Source organism: Triturus cristatus, chromosome 6 (assembly GCF_964204655.1).
Source record: "Triturus cristatus chromosome 6, aTriCri1.1, whole genome shotgun sequence".
Classification (NCBI taxonomy): domain Eukaryota; kingdom Metazoa; phylum Chordata; class Amphibia; order Caudata; family Salamandridae; genus Triturus; species Triturus cristatus.
In genome coordinates, this window is record NC_140589.1 from 534,025,039 (window position 1) to 534,051,430 (window position 26,392).

General features: G+C 43.9%; 1 protein-coding gene across 1 annotated transcript in view; it reads right to left on the bottom strand.

The window, feature by feature from the left end:
- IMPG1 (interphotoreceptor matrix proteoglycan 1) overlaps positions 1–26,392 on the bottom strand; it is a 1,638,967-nt gene that overhangs the window by 279,442 nt on the left and 1,333,133 nt on the right. Inside the window, exon 13 of the mRNA XM_085609628.1 lies at positions 15,316–16,109. Coding sequence (XP_085465754.1) covers positions 15,316–16,109 — 794 coding nt within the window. The remainder of the gene's footprint in view (positions 1–15,315; positions 16,110–26,392) is intronic.

The following is a 26,392-nucleotide window of genomic DNA, read 5'->3' on the forward strand; positions in this document are numbered from 1 at the left end:
TATTGATAACAGACAAGATGTTCCTAGGATGGATTTGTTGGCAGATATCCTTAATAATTTAATCGATCATGAAGCTCCATGCAATATGAAACAGTTTCTAGCACCTAGAAATACTCTTTTGTAAGTCAGCTCCACAAGAAACATTCCACAGACCCCAAGGACCTATTTAACAACTAATATTTATCTGCCACTTCCGGACCCAGATAATGGATAAAGAAGTCACAAAATAAATGTATGAGGTCATGGTGAAAAATAGCATATTCCATAACTGTGAATCATGAAGCAAGCCAGCCAAAGAAATTAAATTGATATTAACAATATTAACAGATTTCAATGCAATACTGATCACAAACACGAAGGAGACTCAACCTGTGGTCTTTGTCCCTCTGGTCCTCTCAGGGACATGATATAGGTGACCATAAAAAGCTAATATTACTAATGTACAATTCGAAGAAAATCAGCAGAACACATATCTCAAGTACTGTATTAAAGAAGATTAAATTGGCACTGTAATGACCATCTTATTAAGACATTTTGTGTAGTCCTGCGAATATGTTAATTTCTCCCTCATACATCCTTTTGCATGATCATTGAAATATATAAGCCCAACATCCAAATGCAGCTGGACAATACTCAGCCACATTAATGGCTGGAGAAACAAGTAGAAAATCATGCTGATGAACATCCTGATTTGAGCACATTTAGTCTGAATGAAGGGGATCTTTCTATGCCTACATGACTGAGTGACTGAGGTTCTCTCAATTGGACCTGTACCATAAGCATCCCTGTTGTTTACCTGGACTTAGCACTAAAAGAGAATCCTCAGCATAATCAAATGCAGTTAAGAACCAGTGATTAGAGACTTGGCGTTACTTGTATTTGGAAACTGGATGGTGACTGCTCTTCCTATTGTCTTTCCAAGAGGATAGATCTATGCTGGGACTATTACAAATGAGATTTGTTGGACCCTTCATCCCTAACTGCATTTTATGTGGAATGCCAACTGGTGTGTGTTATATCATCTATCCTCCACTCATATCAGAATTTTCAACCTTTCCTTCCATTTAACCAAATTAAACCCATAAAACATGCCGACAAATTTACCCATGCTCCTATATAAAGTAATGTCTAGATGACTTACCAGCGTTACTTATTACTCTAATTCTTCCATCCTTGTCCCAGTACTTCATGAGGAGATGCCTGTCTCTCCTCAACCAGCAAACCAGAGAAAATCTTTATTTTAGACATGATCCCTCGTAAAGGGAGTTTACCCTTGCTCACTTAACATGCCTTTCATGATCCCTGTAAAAGGACTGGTCCGCCAAACCTTTCCTGTTAACAACAAGTCAAAACCCCCAAGACCTCAACTGATTTCTCGTGCTTCTAAGTAGTGGTACGACGAAGGAAAAATCTGAGTAATTAATATCACCATAAGTAATCTGGACATAACCTACTAATTTCCTTTCTCGTCCCATTCCTTACTTGATGAGTATCTACTCAAGCAGTATGCCCTCATTGCAATCAACCAACCAAATCATAAGACCTACCGGAATTCAAAGCAAGGCCGGATCATGTTTGTATGACAACATTAAATGATTAAGGATGTTCTTTTAAAAAAACTAAAAAACACTATTAAAATGACTAGTGACAAAGACACTTCTATATCTCCCCGTGCCTAACCAACAAAAATTAATGTGTCCATCTGTAACGCAACTTGTGCGCATTTAAAGCATTCTAATACCTTTGGGTTTAGTTTGCGCTATATCAATTTAAAGAAAAAATAAGTGGCCCAGAATGTAGAAAAGATCCAAGACTACTTCAACATACCTATATTTTACAAAAACAGTTCCTCTACAGTGATCTAAAGGCCACAGTAATTACAATCTGACCTAATGTATAATCGATTTGTGTAATGTCAAAGGAACGACCACCTGTCACTCGAACAGTTTCCCAGATAGAAATGCTCAAACCACCTTCCAAACCTGCAGAAAAACAATAAAACATATGCCAATGAAAATAAAAATGTATACATTTTTAGTTGCCCGTTTCATCTGATCTCGTATCTTAACCAATGTGTTATTGCAGAACTTTTAACATGGAACACACCCTTTGAAGAAATGGAGCACTAATTCTATAAATCTAGAAGAAAGTCCATCAATTGCAGAATTCATCATTCTTGCGAAGTAGTTCCAAAGAATAGCACAAACACTCATTCCCATTACGTAGAAAATTCTAAATCCTCTGCTTGGTGTTTGATTACCTCAACCTTATCTTATTTGCTCTTCCAGAGCTCAAGAACCATGAAAGCAGATGACAGCAATCTTGGTTGGAGTGCAGTTCTGGGACCTCAGGTACCAAAAAACCTGAATCTTCTAAAACAAGGTCTTCCCTGAGCCTGAGTAAGGAAGGCAAAGAAAGCCACAGATAGAAGAATATAATTTAACCACAGGACTCCCTCTTGCGAAGACTGAGGATAACAGACATCCCAAAGGAGGAGGAAGGCACCATCCTTTCACTGGAATGACTAGGATTTGTTGTATCCTTCATAAAGAGAAGTACAAAACGAAAAACAACACTCTTTATCGCTCCCTTAGGACATTTTAGATAAATACCAGAATTGAAGGTAATAGTTTGTACAACATTAGAACTATGAACAGTTTTATCATCCATATATTATGTGCACAGAGCTATTGCCCTAACTTTGTCTGAGTAAAAGCCTTGGAGACATAATGGAAGAAGCTGAAACCCACTATGTGGAATAAACAATTTAGTGATGTACTAAGACTGCAGAAAATCTGAACATGTCTGAAAATACATAACTTAATATACCATCTACTTAATCACACCAAAGCAAAGGATGAAGAAATCTCTTTTAAGAGAGGGGGGGGGGGGGTTCTATTCAAGAAATCACTTATGATTGGAAAAGACTCTAACATTTTGGATTGCAATATCACCTAATGTGGGACCCCACCAAGGTGACAAATGCAAACTACTTTCACGGCTCAGGGGAAAAAAACACATAAGCGTCATTGGAGAAGAAATTTGAACTCTCATTGAACCCAAAAATGTGCCATGCTTCACTACACCCTGAGACAAATGCTCAATTAGGCATTGGCACGTGTCAAGAGAAGGAAAACTCCTAAATATGGCTTGAAGGAATAAAGAAAACAAACTACGTTCATTTAAAAATTAACTTCCGAAAAAGGCCTGCTTCTAGCAGGGATATTAATGGCGTAATGAGAAAACCATGCCACTGAGTAACCTAAAAGGTCCAAACAACATCTCAAGAATCTTAAACTAAATCCAAAACATATTTGTGTGAAGGGTCCAACAAATCTCATATTTGGGTGTCATTACTATCCCTTCCCACCACAAGGTTGCAACTAGTGTACAATGGCCTGAGGTGGCTTCTGAACACATAGGAAAACGAAGAAGCGGCTTTTACCACAGGAAAACTGGAGGATTGCAATGCTATCATCTGGTGCTTTAGACCTGCCACACTCAGAGGAACACCCATATGGTTTTAATCCTAAAAGCAAATCCTGCTAAGTGCTGGCCCAGTTTGGGAACAAACCAAAGAAAAACCGTGGATGTAGATCTATTATGCTGAGACACTTTCACCCAGAAGAGAGTGGTGACCAGCAACTCCCTGTTTTAAACAGCTTTGAGAGAAGGACTCAATAAGAGACAGAAGAAAGAAACCCAACACATGTTCTTCTAATGACAAATACTAGGAAACTGTATTTGGCAATCATTCTTATAAAAAAAGTGCTAGGTTTTAACTTGCAAATGGCTCAGAAACATAAACTCCAACACTTTAGAATAGACTGGAGTATTGATCTAATGCAAATTGGCATATCTGTGCTTAATAGGATACAATGTGGGAATTAATAGAATACAATGTGGGACCCATAATACTGTTGGGAATAAATGTTGGTAATGACCCCTTTTGCACGGTTATCCCCAACCCTTTTGCTTCTTACTCCTATCTTTTCTGAACTGTTTTTGTTGTCTATAGGACTCTGGGCACTTTACCACTGCTGATCAGTGATAAAATGCATATGCTCTCTGTACAAAGTATGGTTATAATTGGTTATCCATGATTGGCCTAATTGATTTACTGGTAAGTCCCTAGTAACGTGCACTGAGTGTTCCAGGGCCTGTAAATCAAATGCACTGCAGTGTCTGCGCACAGTTTTAAAACTGCCATGTCGACCAGGAAAGTGCACTCACTTGCCAGGCCCCAACCTTCCCTTTTCTTACATGTAAGGCACCCCTCAGATAGGCCCAAGGTACCCCCGTGGGCAGGGTGTGGTGTCTGTAAAAGGTGAGACATGTGCTGGTGGTTTTACATGTTCGAAGAGTGAAATACTGCCAATTTCGTTTTTCACTTTTGAAAGGCTATCTGTCCCTTAGGGTAAGATGGGAGTTACTCGGTAACATCTTACAAATAAAACTTTCCATTGGGAACAGATGGAGAAATTGAGTTTAGTCTCTCTGAACTTAGAATTCAAGAACACATCTTTTTACGGAGATGGTTTTTAAAAAGTGTGTTTGAAAATTACACTATTAGAAAGTAGGCATTTTCTTATTTAACTATTCCTTGTGCCCCTGCTGTTTTGTGCATTGACTGTCTGTTTGGAGTGATGGGTTGGGGATGTGCATTCACTGTAGATAGCCACAAGGGGGTTAAGGTGTGCCCTGCCTTTCCTGGGTGAGTCATAGTTGTGCTGAATAGACCTTGGCTACCTTTAGAGTGGTGGGAGGAGTTTCACCAGCACCTGAATAGACAGTTTCTCCTCTGCAAATGTTGTCTCCACCTCCTGTAGTGAAGCTGGGCCAGTGACGGCAGAACTGGTTCGTACTGGGCTCAGAGACCCTTGCCACAAAGATAACAAGAGAAAATGAGGTGTAAGTATTGGACATTAAACCCCAGAGAATTAGATCACTTCTGAACTCAAGAGTAACCTCTGCCAAGGAGAAGAGCTGGAGAGCTCTCAGGAATACTGCCCCTTTGCTCTGTGTGCTTTGCTGGGTTGGCCTGCAGGTGCTGCTTCTGCCAAGTAGAGGACATAGACTTGAAATTTCCTGTAAACCTGCTTGAAGAAGAATCTGCAAGGGCTTGCGTGTGCTGGCCTCCTGTTCTGAAGTCTAAGGGACACAAACATTTCACCTGCAACCCACTGACCAGCACCTGGGCTCCTGCATTCAAAAGATCACCAATCCCAGTCCCTGGGCCCGAGAATTGTGAGGTAGTTGCTACAATACAAAAAAAACATATCCGACGCCATCAGCGATGCTGCTGTGAAGTTGTGACCTGCACCAATGCCGGAGGCACCACTTGTGAAGGCAGCTCCAATGCCTGCTGACGCTTACAGTTATCTGCCTTCCCAATGCCAGTGCTCGCACAGACACCGTCACCGCAAGAGTGTGCATCCCACTATCTCGGAGCCCATAATCAATGAGGGTGACTTCACAAACTCTTCGACTTCGCATTGCCCCACCGAAACTGATGCCTCACCGCTGACACCGACTAGCTTCCCTTATCCTGGACTCGACGCATCGCCTCTTCACGGACACGATGCCCCGCCTTCCCCGTGGCAACCTCGACCTCTGCACCAACGCCTCACATCCACAACGCCATGCATCGTCCATAGACTTTGTTTTCTAAGGTACTCTTGTTTGGGGGTCCGTTTGATCCCGTGCCCGATGCCGCGCACCTCATGGTTGTTGCCGTACTTTGGATTTATGCCTGTCACAAAGCTGTAATAGACCAAGTTGGAGCTATTTTGTTTCTACAAGTTCTATTTTAGAAATAACTGTTCTAAAGTCATAATTTGATACATGTATGTTGGATTTTTGCCATTTTGGGTTAGATAAACTATACTTTATTTTTCTAAACTGGTGTGGTGTCCATTTGTGGTGTTTTCACTGGGTTACTGTGGGCTTTTAGTACAAATACTTTACACATTGCCTTTGGGATAAGCCTGTCTGCTCATGCCAAGCTACCAAGGGGTCGTTCACATGTTATCTAAAGTGTGTATTCCCCTTACCCGGACTAGAAGCAAGGGCCCCTACTTGGATAAAGGTGCATACTATAGCCAATTAAGGACCCCCATTTCTAACAGGAAATAACCCATTGTGGAAATTTAGTTTACAACTGAACATTATCTGCGCCATCTTGCCTCTCCCCAGCGCGACACACAGGAAAGCGCTCGCCAGTGCGTCCCCCTGGCGCTGCAAGCACCCCCCCGCGCACCGACCACCCCCGCTCTCTCATACACGGGCCATAAACCCTCTCCTTCTGCGCGACCCTGCCATGGAACCACATCCCACGCCTGACCGACATCCCATACATGGTCATATGGTCATGCATCTCTTTGATAACCCCCTTCCTCTGCGCCCCATTGTCCGAACCGATCCCAGGCCATCACCTAGCCCTGCGGATGCAGTTTATTGCCCCTACTGTAAGGGAAACACCCCACATCAAAGGGATTACAGTAGATCAAGGCCCCCCCCACCCCCTGAGACCCGACCGGTCACACACACCCCCGGGAATTGGCAGAATGTCCAGCTGTGTGATAGCCATCTCCTACTGTGGGTGGGGTGGGGACTTCCACTGTAGATATGTGTGGGAACGAGCTCGAAGTGGGGATTCCGAGGATGTTCTTTCATGCATCAAAGTGATCTCAAGAATGTGCCATGTATGATAAGCCTGCAATAAAGTCATAAACGTGTGTATAAGAGACCAGGTCTCAGAGATGCAGTTAGAGCACCTCGTGACGATACCTTGCTGTCTGATCTGATGTGTTCTCCTCCGGAGAGAATAAAACTTTGTTTCCTGCCTTCCAGTCTCCGGCGCCTGCCTCTTTGTTGGTTTAGCATCGATTGGTATAAGAGGCGATTACCGCCGGGCAATACTTGAAAGGTTATCGACTGCAACTGCCGCTACCATTTAACAATTGGCGTCCCAAGCGTGGGGCCCATCAGCGACACGTGGATCCAGTGGGAGAGGTCCCGACGACAGAGTGAACGACTGCAACGATCGGGAGAGCTCCTGCCCGATAGACCCTCGTCTGGCAGCCGATCACCCGAACTTCACTGGTTCCGAGCAGACCTCTCTCGAGTGATCTACGGTCCTGACTGGGAACCATCAGGAGTGCCGCGGCAATAACGGAGAGTAGAGGACGATCGGGCGCTGGAGGCGGAAGACGAGAAACTGTCCACGCGGTCCGGGTAAGGTCGTGAAACACGACAAATTGCGAAACGATTGATTGATTGATTGAAAAATACTAGTATTGCTTATTGATTGTTCTCTTTGAGATATTCGCTGTCTACAAACGGGGAGGAGTAGAAATACTCTCTCTCTCTCCCTTTGCAGATAGTGAAGGGTAGGTAACGCAGACTTTTGTCCCCGTTGTAACCAGTCGTGCCTATCTTTATCTCCCCACTGATTGATTGTCCGAACATTGATTGTTTTGAAGGATAGTGCTCTTTGAGATATTCTCTGTTTGCAAATAACGTAGAATAGAAATATTCTGTCTAGTCTTTGCAAATAGTGAAGGGTAGGTAACGCAGACTTTTGTCCCCATTGTAACCCGTCGTGCCTATCTTTATCTCCCCATTGATTGATTGATTGTCTGAACACTAGTTGTTCGATATTGGTTCTTTGGAGGTATTCTCTGCTTACAAATAACGAGGAATAGAGATATTCTGTCTAGTCTTTGCAAGCAGTGAAAAGATAGGTAGTGCTGACTTTTGTCCCCGTTGTAACCCGTCATGCCTATCTTCTCCCCACTGATTGGTAGTTGGTTCTGCCCGGACCGCTTATTAGAGGTGGACCATCCGGCTCCACTGGAAGGCACCCCTAATAAGGACATGTTCACTAAATATGGACTAGTCTCCGTAGCTTATAGCAAGCTATGGCATAAATATACAAAGGGGGACCCCGAGAGTCAGTGGCCACTGGTGGGATCTTTTTTTGACCCTACAAAACTAAAAAGACGCTAGGAAATAGCCCTTTGTGGGATATATGAAACTAGGGGAAGGAGCCAAGCTCACGGTCAAGACGGCCACGAGGTAGCTCGGCTCCGTCGCTCTCGCTGCCTAAACATGTCTGCCCTACCACCCACCCCGCCCAGTAAACACGACAAAAATCCCACACAACCGGAAGCCTGCTGATACCCACCATCGACGTCACCGAACTGGACTAGGATCACGCACAATTGGACTATGCCATTTTCCGATTACACAGTAACTAGATTGCAAATATGTACAACACTCCAACAAAGTAGTATGATTAAAACATTTTAATAACTTATAGGTATAACAACATTCCGACAGGGTGAACAAGTTAAAACACGTTTTAAACAACTATTTACATGACAGTCTGCTGCAACCTCCATCCCAAAACATTTACGTCCGCGTGACACCGTCCTCGCCTCTCCTTCCTCGAAGTTGCAACATTGGCCTGTTTTGGGCGGTCCTTTTAGTCGGCTTTGGGCTATAAAAGCCATGCAAAAAAAATCCATCGACATCAGTGGCGGACAACTGTGCGAATAGGCCGGAAGCTACACGCGGCGCCAAGAGCCTGGCAACGCCGAGGTGGGGTCTGCCACGTTGTGCGGATCTTCCCATTCTCTTCTTCCTTCAACAACGAAGGGTGCCCTGGCGGGGGGAAGCGACGCGGACGGGCCTCCCCCGCCTCCCCAGGTGGAGGCTCGCCAGCAGATGAGGGCACCCCAGCCGTCTCTTTCACCGGCCAGCTGAGTTGCACCCTGCCATTTTACTCGCCGGCCAGCTGAGTTGCACCCCGCCGTTTCTTTCACCGGCCAGCTGAGTTGCACCCAGCCATTTCACTCGCCGCCCAGATGAGTGGGCGCCCCTGCACTCACCGACCGGCTGCAACGGGACAGCCATTCAAGTCTTGCCTGCCGGGTAGCCACTCAGGCGCAGATCCACTAAGATTGCCACTAGCGTTTCACCCGAGAAATGGGCCCCCGCGGCCGAGGGATCGAGGGACCCACCCCGGTGGCTGTAACGAAGAGCTGCTGCTGCCTTTGGACTCCGGCGGTCGGTTCTTCGGATCCAGGCCTAGCCCACCGTGAGACGGTCATGGACTCGGAGGCTTGTCTGCTCGGGCGTGGGCCCCACCCCTTGAAAAACACCCTCTCAGCTTTGCAGGTTCTGCGGGAGTCATTGGCCCTCGACTCCCGCAGACTTCCGGTAAGGACAAACCGCCGCCATTGTTCTTTGCCCCGGGCGGCAGCCGCCTTGCCTCCGCTTGGTGCAGTGAAAAAGACTGAGGCAGGACGTCGGCAGAAAGACCCGCCCACTGTCCCGCCCTAAGAACGGATCACGGCATCACCGTGAGACCGTGGTGACGCCATGCTGACGCAAACTTCTGTTTGAATTATCAGAAGACACCGCGACCTATCCGCTCGGATCGGTTCCGGAGGAATCTCAACATGACCCGGTAGGAACCAAAACTGTGCCTCCCCATCCCCTAATCACGATTCATGCTGTCTGTTCTTTTCCATTGATGCCAACGAAAGTTCTCAAACTGCCAAAAGGAATTCTGGTCCGACAGCTAATTCATGGAAAGACTTAGACTGTACACTGGCCCGACCTCGCCCCAAAATGGCGCCGATGTAGGAGAGGCCTACAACTCCTTGTGGCGTTCCAGCCACGTGGCATTTGTGTTGAAGGATATGTATGTGATGTTTCCACACATGATGAGCAGAGGGACGGGAAGGGTACTGACCGAGCATACGTACAACCTTATTAATTGCTGGCCTACCCATTTTTTTATTTTTAGCGTTCTTATTCTTTCATGCTAAGGTAGTGCTGCTCATGATACTCGACGCCTCTCACACCGTGGCCGGCCTGAACGGTTGTAGGCCCGTATTTGTATACTGACATTGTTTTAAATAAAGGGCTTCTTAAAGGAATTACGGAATCAGTGACATGACAAATCATCTAGGTTGGTAAAGGTTTTTTTTGAATAAATGATTGTTACTCCCAAGCAATAGAAAACAGATAATGCAGACCCCATTTACCTGAATCTTTTTGATTAACGGAATTTGTACCTGTCACACCTGTCTTTTTCCAAGAGTTGTTAGAAGATGATCGACTATAGCTTAAGGTATATGCCGAATGCAAGGTATGGTATCTTGCACCATAATATACGACCGATTGAGAAATACATGTACGACCAGGGAACCCGAATTTAGCAAATGAATGAAATAGAGCATCTTTGTTTCGGAAGAAAAGAATAATAGGTCTGTGGTATTACCCACTCCTGCGGCTAGCCTGGTACGTGGTAAGTAGAACTTTTTCGTGTCTACGCGCGCTAATGTACTTTGAATACTGCACATCCCCTCCCCTCTTTTCCCTCTCTATAGGTCACGACGAAGTTCCGACTGAAGAATGGAGTGGACGTGGACCGCACCATGTTCAATATAGGGAAAAACATAGACAAACGTTGTGGGATAATGCGCAAAGTGCAGACCACCATTGGGAACATGAAAAACTGTATGATATGATTGTGCGTGTGTGCTACGATTATGCGGCATGAATGTGTATGCATTTCATGCTTGGGTCGCTTGAAGAGAGCGTCATCGTATGATTGAAGTGCTTATCTATCAATCAAAGGGAGGGGAGTAAAAGGTCCGACACCCCCCCCCTCAAGATAAACTACAAAAATACTGAAAATACGCAGCATGCATAGGAAAGAGGACAAGAAAGGAAAGGTCCCCATACTCAACGTAGCCCTGTATCTCCGTCTTAAGTTTCTGCGCTTGATGTATGTACTGTCACGCCCTATCCGGTATTTGTGTGTACGTGATCACCAAATTTATGTCTTTCCCCCGCTTGTGTTTTCTTACATAGAACTGACCCATGCTACTCCAATGTTGTGTGTGCACCAAGTAGCCTATTATCGTACACATGTTACTCTCTCTCTCGTTTTGTGTCGTACGTATGCCAAATAGCCTACTTGATGCGCACGTCTCTCTCTCTCTCTCTCTCTCTCTCACTCACTCCCTCTCTCTCTCTCTCTCTCTCTCTCTCTCTTACTCTCTCTCCCTCCCTCGCTGAAGGCTTTCTTGCCCTCTTTGTTATTTTTGAACAAATTAATGACACATACCTCCTCAGTATGTGTATAATTGGCCTCGAACACGGCGGTGTTCGAACAAATTGACAGAAACAAAAACGACCGTACTTTACCACGTTACTACCTCTCCTTTCTGCAAATGTTGAACTTAATTGGCTGAGAAAGAAAGGACAGGTAAGACGACTGATGTCTCCCAATTTGGCCCTCATCACGGGGACTATATGTCAGTGGTTTTCGTTTTTAGAGCTTTAACAACACCATCTCCACCGCCCAGAATTGCCCCCGCCCAATTACCCCGAACTAGAATGTCTAAGCACCCCGTTCTCCCAAAATAACCCCAGCCCTGTACTAGCCGTCTCAGAGTATTTCGAACAAAACAGCTGATGACCCTATTCTCTAAAGGTACATCGCCTAAGCTGATAAGGGTTACCTATTGTCTCCAGCAAGAAAAATGTTTAGCTTATGTCCCTCCCCGAAATAGATACCTGTGAACCCATGACAGTAGCACCTCACATTTTTTTTCTTTTCATAAACTTAGCAGTCCCCGGAAGAAAATGTGTATTAACAGAACTTGTGTTAAGATGAACGAGTCTCTACCGGAGAAGCCGGTTCGAATTTTTGATAAACCAAAAAGTCAACAGATGTCAGGCTTCCTGCAACGATTATAGGGCACAGGAATCGACACCTAGCAGGCCAGACGATGAACAGGAACACCCACAGAAACCTGCACCACAGCAATGATTAATAGATTAGTAACACACACCGACATAAGAGTTAATAGACATCAATCATGCAGCGACCGACAAAAGCATTTCCCTAACTACTCGGTGGTTGGGAGAGAGGATGAAGTGTGTAAATGTCTTCCCTGCCAACTCTCTAAGATTTTGTTTCTTGTACTCATTCAAAGATAACCTGCGGCCATCGGAAGAGAGGGGTCGGACGTGACGCACAGCCTGGCTGCGGACCATGGAACATCTATGGCATCGACCAAGGGGGAAGCAACGAAGCAAAAAGGGCGTGAGACGAGGCACCATTATCAGGATGATAAGCGATAGAACGAAGGGCTATCCCGAGGCCCTCTGCTCGCTGACCAGCATGCCTGAAGTCCCAACCCGTCGGGCCCGATTGATGGGCCCAGTGCTGGAAGATTCTGCTCTCCTTGGTCCGCTTTTTGATCCGATCCCACTCCACCCCCTCTTCCCTCGGCATCCCAAAGCACGCCACACCCCTTCTCTCTCTCTCTCTCTTTTATATGGATTTTGAATTTGACTTAACTACAGAAGAACAAAAAGCGGGTACCCCGTCTCAAAGTACCTATGATAAAATGTGTTAGGGAACAGGACTGTGATCGGAGAACAACGAATGGTCACACCCTGCTACGTGAAAACTTGGATTTGAGCTGGACCTTAGCTCCACCGCCGGTGCTCAACAGTGCCAACAAAAGAAGAACAACAATAAGAGCTTACCAGTGATGGCTCGTTATAATAGGACACTGGAAAGAAGAACTCCCTTCCATGACTGTAACTCATGTTAAGTTGAATTCCTCTCCCAACCACCTTTTTATATTGACTATCTTCCAATCGAGTTTTCATGATATTGCGTCAGTCACTTCCAACTGTACACTGATAAGTTAAGAAACTCTAACTTTGTATAGTGACATTTGTATAACACCAGCCGTGCACACGACTATGCTGACTATTTTTGATCCACACGAAGTCTGGGCCTTAAGTAATGTACGAAATATCCCTTGTTTTGCCAGAAACATTTTTTCTTTACGGTATCATGTTTGTGCTGAAACAAGCTCCCCTACTCCTATCCCTGGGCCTGACATGCGGCACAGCTGATGTAATTTTGTATGCACTACCTCCTCGCCTATTTTATCAACTATATGTAACTATGTACAATTGTGTCAGATTGCTCCTGCCTGTCCTAAAGACTTTGTACTTTTAAGGAATGCATGAAAAACATTCACGGTATTATAGCTAAAGGGTTAACGAAGGTGAATGTCGGCCAGGCAAGCTGGCGAGATATGTTAAAAGGGAGGACTGTGGAAATTTAGTTTACAACTGAACATTATCTGCGCCATCTTGCCTCTCCCCAGCGCGACACACAGGAAAGCGCACGGCAGCCATTTTAGGCACTTTTGGTCTCTCCCTGCTCATTGCCGATCGCCAGCGCGTCCCCCTGGCGCTGCAAGCACCCCCCCCCCCCCGCGCGCCGACCACCTCCGCTCTCTCATACACGGGCCATAAACCCTCTCCTTCTGTGCGACCCTGCCATGGAACCACATCCCACGCCTGACCGACATCCCATACATGGTCATGCATCTCTTTGATAACCCCCTTCCTCTGCGCCCCATTGTCCGAACCGATCCCAGGCCATCACCTAGCCCTGCGGATGCAGTTTATTGCCCCTACTGTAAGGGAAACACCCCACATCAAAGGGATTACAGTAGATCAAGGCCCACCCCACCCCCTGAGACCCGACTGGTCACACACACCCCCGGGAATTGGCGGAATGTCCAGCTGTGTGATAGCCATCTCCTACTGTGGGTGGGGTGGGGACTTCCACTGTAGATATGTGTGGGAACGAGCTCGAAGTGGGGATTCCGAGGATGTTCTTTCATGCATCAAAGTGATCTCAAGAATGTGCCATGTATGATAAGCCTGCAATAAAGTCATAAACGTGTGTATAAGAGACCAGGTCTCAGAGATGCAGTTAGAGCACCTCGTGACGATACCTTGCTGTCTGATCTGATGTGTTCTCCTCCGGAGAGAATAAAACTTTGTTTCCTGCCTTCCAGTCTCCGGCGCCTGCCTCTTTGTTGGTTTAGCATCGATTGGTATAAGAGGCGATTACCGCCGGGCAATACTTGAAAGGTTATCAACTGCAACTGCCGCTACCATTTAACACCATAACCTCTGAAAACGGACATCAAAAATATTCTGCATATTCACTACCTCTGTATTCATAGGGAACCTGCATAATAAGGCTTACAGCAATAATTTCCTAACCCCACGTCAACATAAAGTCATTGATCACTTCTTGAAAAAAAAATGTTTTTTTGAGACCCAAAAGAATGCACACACAGATGCTTTACCATTGAACCAACAGCCTTCAAGGACTCCCAACATAAAAGACCAATGGTCGGCAAACAATTATTTCACATAAATTGGAGCCCAACATTTCATGTTGAACATCCTGCAGCTTCTGTCCAAAGAACACCTCTCATCTAGAAAACTCATGCTGAAAAAAGGTAGTATTATAAGAGGATCTTTTCATATCCTGTAGCGATTGGAAATAAGATGTCCATGACAATCTCATTGTTCACAAGAGAAAAGAATTGAATGGTTAAAATCAGTCATTATTAGAGAGATCTTAGAAACAAATGTGAGATGGGCCAGAAGTGCCAAGGAGACTCTGTCTCCCAGGTCATTTTAAATCTCGTAGTCACATAACATCAGAGTGTTCACTTACACAGTAAAGACAGTTGAATTTGTGCCCATAATTATTTGGAACTAAAGATGATTAGAACACAGTCACATAACTCTGGCAGCCTTGAATGCAAGCCAAAATGGACTGTGTGTCGAAATATTAACAATAGAAATATTGTGCTGCCAAAATATCATCACCAAAATATTGAGGAGCTAAGTTTATGGAGGTAGGTATAGGTTTACTTTACTTAACTTCAGCTGTATGTGTCTGCCAGTTTGAAGTTTCCAACCCCAAAAGAGAGCAAGAACGTCTACCCTGCCAGGGTTTGGGGGCCCGCATAGGCATGATCGTGCAGATTGAGGAAGGATGGGTGAACTCCTTTCTCAAAGGATTATTTTTAAAAGGGAGTTTTGGTGTGGGGTACCAGTCGAGGAGAAGCAAGCCTCTCCGCACCAAGTACTGAATAGGAAGAGGAAGGTAATCAGTATTTGAATGCAAAACAAGTGGTCCGTGGAGCTCATTAGATGACACAGCTGGTGTAATATAAATATCTGGTGTGCTATACATTAATAAAACACATACAAATGAATGCATTCATTGCATTATCAACTAATTGTCCCAATATGATTTGAGAATTAGATATTGTATGCACCTCAGGGTAAAACACATTTAAGTACTTTGGAAATAATGAATAGAATTTTTTTTTCCTACTTATTAAATACAATGGTAACAGCTGATAACAATATAAGGAAGACATGTTTACCCACCAGCTGTGTTAGTTGTTGTTCTAGTGCTTTGTATTCCAGCGAGCTCCTGTTAAAAAGATCATCGGAAAAGGGCATGTTGGTTACACGCAGGCTGAAGAATACGACCAGTTCTTTTCCTTTTGCAGTGGTAGTCATTGAACTGGTAGTCAGGTACTTCAGAGTAGGGGCTGCAGTTGTTTCAATAGAATGCCTTTCCGAAATTGAAATATAGGCACTTTCCTGATCCTGCTCATCAGTTGGTGCTGCACTACCTGACTCGGTCTTGTCCAGTTCTGCTGCAATGTCCTGCACTCCTACTGCAAAGTTAGGTACAATGGTACCACCCAAAGCAGAGGAGCCGGATGCTGTAGGTGCAGCAGATGGAAAGGAATGAAAAAAAGACTGGTCTATAACAGTGTGACTGTAGGAGGATGCAGACGATGAAGCTACTTCTTCCTCGTTAGAGCCTTCCAACTTTGTGATGGTCTCTGGGGTGACCACAGGGCTGATCAATGCCTCGCTCCCTGCAGCTGACTGGGAGGTTTTACCAGGGGTCAACATGCTGACAGTTGTTCCTTCCACATCCGAGCTGTCCATAGTTGATGACCCATCACTTAAATCAGAAGACAAAGCAAATGTTTCTGTTGGAACAAATGAGCTTGCCATGGCCAATATTTCATCTTCTGAGAAAATGGTGTTTGGATGTACTGATGGAAAAGACGGATGCGAGAAAGAGGGAAGGGAGACTTCATCATTAGATGTTTTGGAATGCAGAGAGTCCCCAGATGAATCCTCTGAGTTTGTGGCCTGGTCCCCTGAAAAAGAAGACATTTAAGTTTAGATTATAACTGAGGCTCTGTACATCGTTTTTCTCGCTTCGATTATATCAATTTATAACTATATTTGGAAACATGTTTAGACGAAATTACTACTTAACGGAATGTAGCAGTTAGACCTCCCCATTGGTCGAGAGACTGTAGAAATCTCAGACCCACACTTGTGTTTACTTGATGACTGAAATGAACCAGTTTGGTTTAGATAAATTGAACATCGCAGCGTATCAGAACTGACAAATATATCTTATTTCTTCCACATTCAGAAATAACATGTTCAAGCATTACCATTTCGTTTTGCATATATTTTTGCTGAGAACTGCTGGGAAATGGGGAATTACCAGACTGGGCAGTACGTATTCGAAGACATATGGTCTCTCTGTTTGCCAGCATAAAATACTTTAACAAGAGAACCATTTTCTTCATAATATCTGTTTATAATGTTCGCGTTGACTGGTTTGCGGACAAGTGTGCAGTATGAGAAACGACCTATACACGAAGAGGCTATATTGCAAATTGCTCCTGTGCAAACCCACCTGCCTAAAGAATATTAATTTGGTAGGAGACTATTTGCTCTTCCTCCACAAATGGGTATGAAAAAAGTGATTGCAACCTGCAGACCACCGCCCCTGTTCACATTTTGAAAAGAAAGCGTTGCTTTAAAGCAGCCCATGTCCATCAAAGGCAGGCATCGAGCGGGGCATGCTGTGATCTTCAGGGACATTATCTGCCCCGGCAGAGGTTGCCCAACACAATTCACATTGTCGAATTGTGACTCACAAATGGGTTTTTTGAATCATACAATGCGCTCGTTTGTTGTTTGCGAATGCAGAAGTGTTTAGTACATGGAGCCCAGGTTACTTAACATTGCTTACACATCTTGGATGACAGAACCCTATCTAAAAATATAAATCATAGCACCACAGTTTTAATTTCAGTTAATAAGGTTCACTAGGCCCATCCATTCCACGTGAGAGCTGGGGTGGACTGTAGGGATGAGGTATTTCTAAGTACTACACCAGAGGTCCCACCCAGATATCGCACAGGTAGTCACAGACAGAGAGCAGGCATGGCTCGCTGAGTGTACTTTTGACTCACTGATTGTTAGTGTGAATGAGCTCAAATGTTAAATAACAAGAGTGGCTAAGTAGTAGAATGTAGATGTCAAATTCCCTACAAACTCTTGGGGCTAGTGAAGTGATTCACCTACTGATCTCTGTGCCTGTGTGCTGTCATAATCCCATTATGCCTAAAGGTCAGTAACTACCAGATGGCGCTCCCTTCCTTGTGTATTATTGCTTAATTATATGCAGAAACAAGGAGAGGCAAGTGAGTTTCAAATCGTTCCCGAAGTAACACTTTACATACCAACTAAAAAAGAAATCACGTAACGTTCACAAACATGGGAGTTCAATGTAAACTTTATAATGCTGCGTGAGTAACATTTTACAGTCTCAAGAAAGAAGGGAAGACAGGAAAGAAGAAAGAAAAAAAGGAAATAAGGCAGCCAAAAAGGAATAAATACAGGCAATAAATGGAAGGAACACGGGCAAACATAAATGAAGGAAGGCAAAAGGAAGACAGGGAGGGATGCAAAAAAGAAATAAAAAAAGACAAGAAAAAAAGAAAGAAAGAAGGCAAAAAGAATGAAAGAAGGAAAGAGTTAAGGAAAGAGACAAAAAAAAGAAAAGCAGAAAGGAAAGGAAAGAAGTGAGACAGAAGGAAAAGATACACAAATAAATAGGACAAAAAAGAAAGAGAGAGGGATGAATACAAAAAGGAAGGAATGAAAGAATGAAAGAAAGAAAATGCAATAACCAAAGAATGAAAGGAAGGAAAGATGGTTAAATTGAAAAAAGGAAAAAGAAGGCAAAAAAGAAAGAAGGAAAGAAGTAAGAAGGAAAGAAGAAGGCAAAAAGAAAGTAAGGAGGAAAGAAGGCAAGAAACGAAGAAGGAAAGAAAGAAGTAAAAAAGTAAAGAAGGCAAGAAATATAGATGCAAAAACGGAAAGAAGGCAAAAGAGAAAGAAAGGCGAAAAGAAGAATGAAGAAAAAGAAAAAAGGAAATCAGCAAAGAAAAAAGGAAAGAATGAAAGAAAAAGGAAAGAAGGCAACATTTAAGAAAGGAAAGAAAGAAGAATGAAGGAATAAAAAGGAAATCAGCAAAGAAAAAAAGGAAAGAATGAAAGAAAAAGGAAATAGGGCAAAATTTAAGAAAGTAAAGAAAGAAGTAATCACAAAAGAAAGAAGGCAAGAAAGAAAGAAGGAACGAACGAAAGAAGGCTATAAAGAAAGGAGGGAAAAGAGAAAAAGATGGCAAAAAGAAAAAGGGAAAAAATACAAAGTAAAAAAGAATAGAATAAAATTAAAAAGAAAGAAAGGAAAAAAGAAGATGAAAAGAAGGATGAAAAGATGGTTTACAGTATGAAATATTGGACAATAAAACCCAAATTACACCTCACTTATGTTTAAATACAACTTTTACAAGTGTGCTGCAAATTAAACACAATAAAGTTTGGTTTTCTTCATGGAAAAACATATTAAAGAACTATTGGTGAAATCCCAGGAACACAATTTGGTATGCTGTTACATAGCAGCAGTCTACTGCAAAAGGAATTTGCTACAGCATTGGAAGGAGACATGAACTGATAACGCTGTAATGTGCCCTTTGCTCACTTTAGATGCATCCTGGTCTCACATCAGCCACCACTGCCACTAAAGGGAGCTATGTTGTATTCATAATGTCCACCATATGAAAGAGCAAAATGCAGTCACTCAAAGTGACATTAACCTGAGATTTAAGTAATCTGACCGACTGCCACATGCCTTATGCTGCAGTGGGGAGAAGCAAAATGTGAATGAAACAAAATCAGATTATTTGATCAAGAGAGGGGGCTGAAAGTGATACCCCCTTAAGTAACTATATTATAAATATTATTTTAGTAAAATCGAAAGGTGTTGGCTAACACCAGACTTAAAAATGTGTACCAGGTGTAGCCTGAGAAGGCGTTTGTGAGGCTTCCTAGGGGAAAATCACATTACACATTTTAAATTTAAGAGCCAGCAGTTTATATACAGTCCTCATAGAGTAACAGCTAGCTGATCTGATGTAAAATGACCTAGAGACAGGTTTAGGGAGGTTAGTCAAGATTTGTGTGGCAAGGTTATTTATTTTCCAAAGAGATGAATATTTACTGTCTGATCTGTCTGCCTCAGATGCTTTAAAATAGTCACCATTGTGTTAGAATAAAAATGTCTTAGCTGTGCTGCTTATGTAGCGTATGTCTTAAGTTAGCGTTTGCAGCACCATTTTATGTTTGGCGTATTTCTCTTAGTGTCTCTGCCGAAAGCAGCTGTGATAGTTTCCGTTTCTCCAAGGTTGGGACCTGCTGTACAAATGAATACGCTGTTCTTGTTAGCGCATACCTTTCCCACTAGATAGAGGCCTGCTCCCACTAGTCGAGCGATGGATGCAGGCAGAACAACCTCGGCATACAGATGGTGTGTGCCCAGTCTCAAGATCGAAGCTTATCCTTGTGTACTTTTTTTGTGTAGCTGCCCCCATATGGAAATTTCTAGTCTGGGCGTTCCTGCTGGGGTTCTGAATCATACATAAGATATTACCATGTTTGCTGATGTCAGTCCTCTCTGCAGCACCGCTCAAGTGTACCTGAATAAACATATACTTGGTTTGTTTTCCCTACTGTCTGAACAACTCTTTATTTGTATGGAAGGCTGAGAGGCGGTCGTGAGTGACCCAGGTGACCCTAATTGGGTCACTTCCTTCAGTTGGCGCCCAAACAGGGCCCCTATCGGGTGACTCATCTCCTCCTGCGGACGAGTGGGGAGGTCGGGCCATCGTTGGGTCGGACAGGCGGACCAGAGATCCCTGCATGGGAGAGTTCCTGAACTTGCAGCTGCCCCGTTTGTCTGACCGGTCGGTGCCTCGCCCAGCGGTCATCCTGACTGGGGTCCTGAACGGCGAAGCCCTTGGATCTGACCGTTTGGTCCGAAGAGTCGGCAGTGGAGAATAAATTAATTTGACCTGTGTGCACCAGGTGAGTTTGTTTTGGTTCTTTGTTTACATGGTACCATTTTGGTTTGTATTTGGCACGGTCTGAGGACCGATTTTGGTACAAAGTGTGTGTGAACACTTTATCAGGCAACATAACGAATTTGGCTCACTTTTGAAAATGCCTGCCTTCAGCAGATTCTTGGTTTCTTGTTGTCGTTGTTGCTCTGCAGATGCTCGACTGGAAGAAAGTCAGCCGGCGCCTCCAGTACACACTCATAATTTTGATATGTATGTGAAGCATGGCCTTGGCGCTATTATGTTTAGTACTTTATGGCACAAATATACGAGGGAAAATGCCAAGTTGCAGTGGCCGTTGATGGGCAGTTATGATGAACAAAAAATTGAGGTTTTACAGTAGAATTTGTTTGCGAAAAGAAGTAGACAGTCTATGTTTGATTCTCTCCGAACGTGGCAAAAGGAGGCTAAACAAAGGCGGATGAAAGTAGAGAAAGAGGCGAGAAAGATGAGAATGCAAACATTGACTCAGAAAGCTGTACCACATGATAGAGAGAAACAAGAGATTGGGATTGAACATGAAGATTGGAAGTTTCGATTCAATATTGATAAATCTTCTGTAGAAGAATTGCTGGATACTGACCCCACCTCCATATGCCCTGCAGAAAATATATCCTGCTCTTCCCTCACAGGCTCAGCTACCCGGTTCTTCTGTCTCTGCTGTTTCTGCTTCTGTTGATCAGATTGCCTTGGCCACGGCACCTCCTGTCCTTTCTACGTCCTCGCTGTCTGTGGCAACTGTGACTATTAGTACTCCTGCCACACCTATTGCTTTAGCGTCTCTTTTGTCAGCTCTTACACCCACAGTCCAGCCGACAGCGACATTAGTGCCTGCTCCCTCTGTTGCTACCCCCACTGTGTTCCGACATTACTGAGTTGTGTGACACCGGTATGCGGCCCTGAGAATGGAGATTGGATGAAATTCAAGGAATGTATGGGGCAGACGTTAGTCCCATCTGATATGGGAGATGCAGAGAAACAGGTGGTGGCTAATCAGGCTGCTCAGTATGCCCGTAACCCCATTTACAGTGTGGCAGATGTGTGGAGTGTGATGAAAGATTATGAGCCTTTTGTACAACTGCATGCTCTTAAGCACATGCCCGCTACTTTGATTGGTCTTTGGTAACAGTGCTTCAATGATGCAGCACCGCAGATTATATATGATATTAAGGATCATGTATATGTTACTGATATGGTGCCTGCTCACGTGGTAACATTGCGAAGTTTGTTGCTTATCAGGGTAGACTGCTCGACAAGAGTCCCACCCCGGTATCCCAGTTTCCGATGAGGGAGGTTCATCCTATCTATCATCCTGAAATACCAGAGCTAAGGGATCAGCATGACAACATTACTAGACCCAGGGTAGCGGCCCGTTTCCAAGAACAGTGGGTTTATAATCCATGGAAAAGAAGTGATGTTTTGTCCCTTAAGACTCAGTTACTTGACCCTAGGAAAAATCAGACTGCTTATTATAAAGAATTGACTGAGGCTGCGTCTTCTACAGTGATGACGCTTGCTGATATTGAAATGTTCTTTGGTTTGCTAGTCCTGGTGGATATTTGGAGACAAGTACACACACAGGATCATGTTGCTGAATTGGGTGGTACATGGAACCAGATAAAGGTATGGGATCCGGAGTGGAAGCCAGGTGAGAAGCCCAGAGCTGAGATACTTGCTTTGCCCGGCCGTATCATTACGTACATGCATTTCCTTATCCCACCGAGGAAGGTTGATTGGGACAAGTTATCGGCTTGCCGTCAGAAGAAAGATGAGAGTGCGTCTGATTTTTTCACTCGGTTTGAGGGGGTGTTTCTAGATTATAGTGGACAGGATTTGTCAATCGAACGTGGTGTGTAACTGTTTGTTAACAGATTTGTTTCTAATTTGCTTCCTGAGATTGTGACCCAATTGCAGGCTTCTGAGAGCACCTGGTCCACCTCTTCCCCTTCTGTTATTTTGAATATGACACAGTATTATGAACACAGGGAAAAAATGAGATTAAGGAGAGGTCAGAGAAGAAGCACAAGGATTTGAAGACGAAAGTGTTGTTACAGCATGCTTCTGGGGGGAATGGTAGAGGAAGTAGTGGTTTGGCCCGACAGCTTCCAGGCACAAACAGGCCTACAAATACCATGCCTTTAGGGCTGAATCTGTGTGCATATTGGAAAGAGGAGGGACACTGGCGTAGCGAGTGTCCGGTGCTCCTGCAGAAGGTAGCGGTCCCGAGGGGTCCAGGTTCTCGTGGACAAGGTCGTGGAGCTGTTGGTGGCTAGGACAGGGCTCAGAATGCTGTTCTGACCAGAAATATTTCGACGACCCCTGGGGAGGACAGTATTATCATGATGATTATGATAAGGATGAAGTGACAGGGATGTCTTACTGATAGGACAGCCAAGGACAGAGTTGGATACCAGTTTCAATACCTGTAGATCAACGTGGTCCGTACGTTAGTGTGGATGTGCATGGTTCAGCCAAGGAGTTTTTGGTGGATACAGGTGCGACAAACAGTTCTATTTCTCGTTCCTTGGTTCCTGGGGCGGCTCTGTCTGGCCATAATAATGTTTCATTAATCACCACAGGGGCAGCCCTAACCACCTGAACCATGGGCAATCAGTATTTAATCCAAACAAAGGTTTAAAATGTTTGAGAAAATACAATTACATATACAAAAATAAATAAACAATTAATTAAAGCAACAACCACATCAGTGCACACATAAAAGTGAAAAATTCATATATATAGAAAAATACATATATATAGAAAGACAGCCCATACAGGAAGAATCTACAAAAACATCAGAATTATCGTGCGGTGTGACGGGATTAATTCTGACCGCGCACATGAAGCAAGTATAAGGGAGGAAGGGTTCTCCTACCCCATGGCTAATTTTGCCGGTTTATCTCTAAGCACTTACGGAGGTAACCAAATTATTGGAGCTGAACATATAATTGTTCCCAGCTAATCGCCTTTTATTAAATCTATCCTTTCATACATTGACTGTTGTTACGTTCACCTTCCATTATATGATTGGAAATTGTCTGTTGGGATGCTCAGTTAAATTTTATGTCCTGAAGATGACCGTGGATTAATAACAAAGGCCGAAACGTCGTAGACGCAATTGTGGCCGCAATTAATGGAGGACACCTTGTTTTGCTTATTGTAGTTGCAGTGTTGTTCTCTCCGTCTTTTATGTAACCTCTTTTTGTCTGCCACCTGTCTGGTTGTTTATTTTTACTAAATGTTATATGTACCAGCTTTCAATTCTGAGCTCTATGACATTATATTTTTATTGAATAAAATTTGTATGTTTTTGTAGATTCTTCCTGTATGGGCCATCTTTCTATATATATGTATTTTTCTATATATATGCATTTTTCACGTCTATGTGTGCACTGATATGGTTGTTGCTTTAATTAATAATAATGTTTCGGCAGGTTTTTCTGGTGTACCGGTAGTGAGCCCCATTTTAAAACCCATTTGTTGACTATTGGTCCTTTCACTGTGGATGCGCCATTCTTGTTGACATCTAATTGTGGAGAAAACTTGATGGGTTTGGACTTGTTGAAGAAATTGCATACCATGATTTATTGCTCTCCGGCGGGTGTTTTCATGACAAAGGGTCCAGATATAGTGCGTGCTACGCAGTATCTGTCCAAAGACGCACCTCTTCCTGAAGAGTTTAAAGACGTGCTGTCATCTCTCTGGGCGATAGGTGACACAGATGTGGGATTGTTACAGATATCGCCAGTTTCAGTCCGAGTTAAAGACAATGCTATTTTACCTCGCATTCCTCAGTATAAAATACCGCAGACAGCTGAGCGAACCTTATTGAAAATTGTGCAGGACTTGATTGAGAAAGAAGTGGTTGAGGAGACGACTGCTAATGTTTGTAATAGCCCCATTCTTCCCAGCCTCAAAAGGACACCTTCGGGTTCCTCTGTTGATCATACAGATGTTTTATCTATTTGTGATTGTCTTGGGGGAAGTTAATAAAATAGTGATTCCCCAGTTTCCGGTGGTCCCAGACATTACAACTCTTTTGACAATGATTCCTTCTTCTGCTACATACTTTTCTGTTATTGACATGAAAAACGCGTTTGTCAGTATTCCCATTCATCCTGACAACAGGTATCTGTTTGGGTTCACCCTAGCTGGTAGAAGTTTTAGATTCTGTTGCGCTCCTCAAGACTATACAGAGAGTCCAAGTATCTATAGTCAGGCACTGAAAGGTCAGCTGGATTCCTTGTCGCTCCCTACAGGTAATGTATTGCTTCAGTATGTCGATGACTTGCTCATCGCCTCGGATACAGAACAAGGTTGCAAAGATAGTACGGTTAAATTGTTGTTACATTTAGCTCAACATAGCCATAAAGTATCCCTTTCCAAATTTCAGTATTGTCGTCGGAAGGTCACCTATTTAGGTCACCTACTGTCAAAGGAGGGTAGGAGATTGACACCTGAGCGTATCAGTACCATTGTTAAAATGCCCATTCCTCAAACTCAAAAAGATATGTGTGCTTTTGTTGGCATTACTTCCTACTGTCGCCAATGGATTACAAATTATTCTCCATTAGCAAAACCCCTGCTCTCTTTGACTACTAAAGATGTGCATAAACCCCTGCCTTGGACGCCTGAATGTCAGCAGACTTTTGAGCAACTAAAAACTGCGCTTTGTTTGGCTCCAGTGCTTGGCACGCCTAACTACAGCAAGCCATTTGTGTTACATGTCCATGAAACGCCTGGTTGTGAGCTTTCTGTTCTAACACAAATATTTGGAGATAAGCAACAACTGTGTGCTTATCTCTCTGCTGTGCTTGACCCTGTCGCACGAGCCCTCCCGAGCTGTATAAGAGTGGTCGCAGCTGTGGCTGTCTCGAAAAGGCAATAGGCTGGACTCATACTTGATACTGACCTCACAGTCATGGTACCCCATGCTGTAGATACACTTTTGAACAAGATAAAGACACAGCACCTCTCCAGTGCACATCTGACAGGTTATGAGCTAACGCTGTTTGCTCAGCATATTACGATCAAACGATGTGCTAGTCTGAATCCAGCCACATTAATACCCCTCCCTTCTGAGAATGAAGAGATTGTCATACGTGATTCTATCTTCCGAATGGAAGAAGAGATGAAAGGACGGGTAGACCTGACTGATGTTCCCTTATCTGACTCCTAGGGGAACTATATGTCGATGGCTCTTTCTTTAAATTGCCAGATGGCACTACAACTGCCGCATATGCAATCACTATGCTGCGTACAGTAGTTGAGACATCACAAGTTCCCTATCAGTCGGCCCAGGCGGCAGAGCTTGTTGCCCTAATACGAGCCTGCAAATTGAGTTAGGGACTGGTTGTTAATATTTATACTGACAGCCAGTACGCCTCTGGAGTCGCCCATTATTGCGGACGACTCTGGGCAGAGAGAGGCTTCCTTACTTCCTATAGGACCAAGATTCAGTGGTCATCTTAAATATAGGCGTCTGTTCGCTTTGACACTCCCTGAGAAATTGGCAATAGTGAAGTGTTGCGCCCATAGGGAAGTTACTGATAATGTAGGTAAAGGGAACACTTTTGCAGACCAGACAGCTAAGGAAACAGCCCAAACTAAGAGGAATGTTTGTAGGAGGTCCCGCTATGTGGGTGCCCGAGGTCAAAATGTTCGAGATTACACTTGAGAATGTGAAGGAGATTCAGAGTGAGGCCACAGTGGAGGAGTTAGCAGTGTGGCAAGAAAGTACAGCACAATTGAATGGCAATGACAGTTGGCTTGACAAGTCAGGGAAGCAATGATGGATGTTGCCAGATGCATATTTTCTTCCTGTAGTAACAATGGCCCATGGCCCAGCCCATATCAGTGCTAAGGGTATTTGCAAGTTGTTAGACCCTGTGTGTTGGAATGACAACATCCATAGAACTGCTGCACATTTAGTGAAGTATTGCATAGTATGTATGATGCACAATTCTGGGAAGGGTACCCCTATGCTACCCGGTAATTTTGCACCTCCCACTTTCCCTTTTGAGGTCCTTCAGCTGGACTATATCGAACTAGACAGGGTAAACAATTTGAAGTACGTGCTGGTGGTGCTTTGTGTGTTCAGTAAATGGGTTGAGGCCTAGCCCACCAAAGACAATACAGCCATGACGACTGCAAAGGTATTCCTGAAGGAGTTCTTC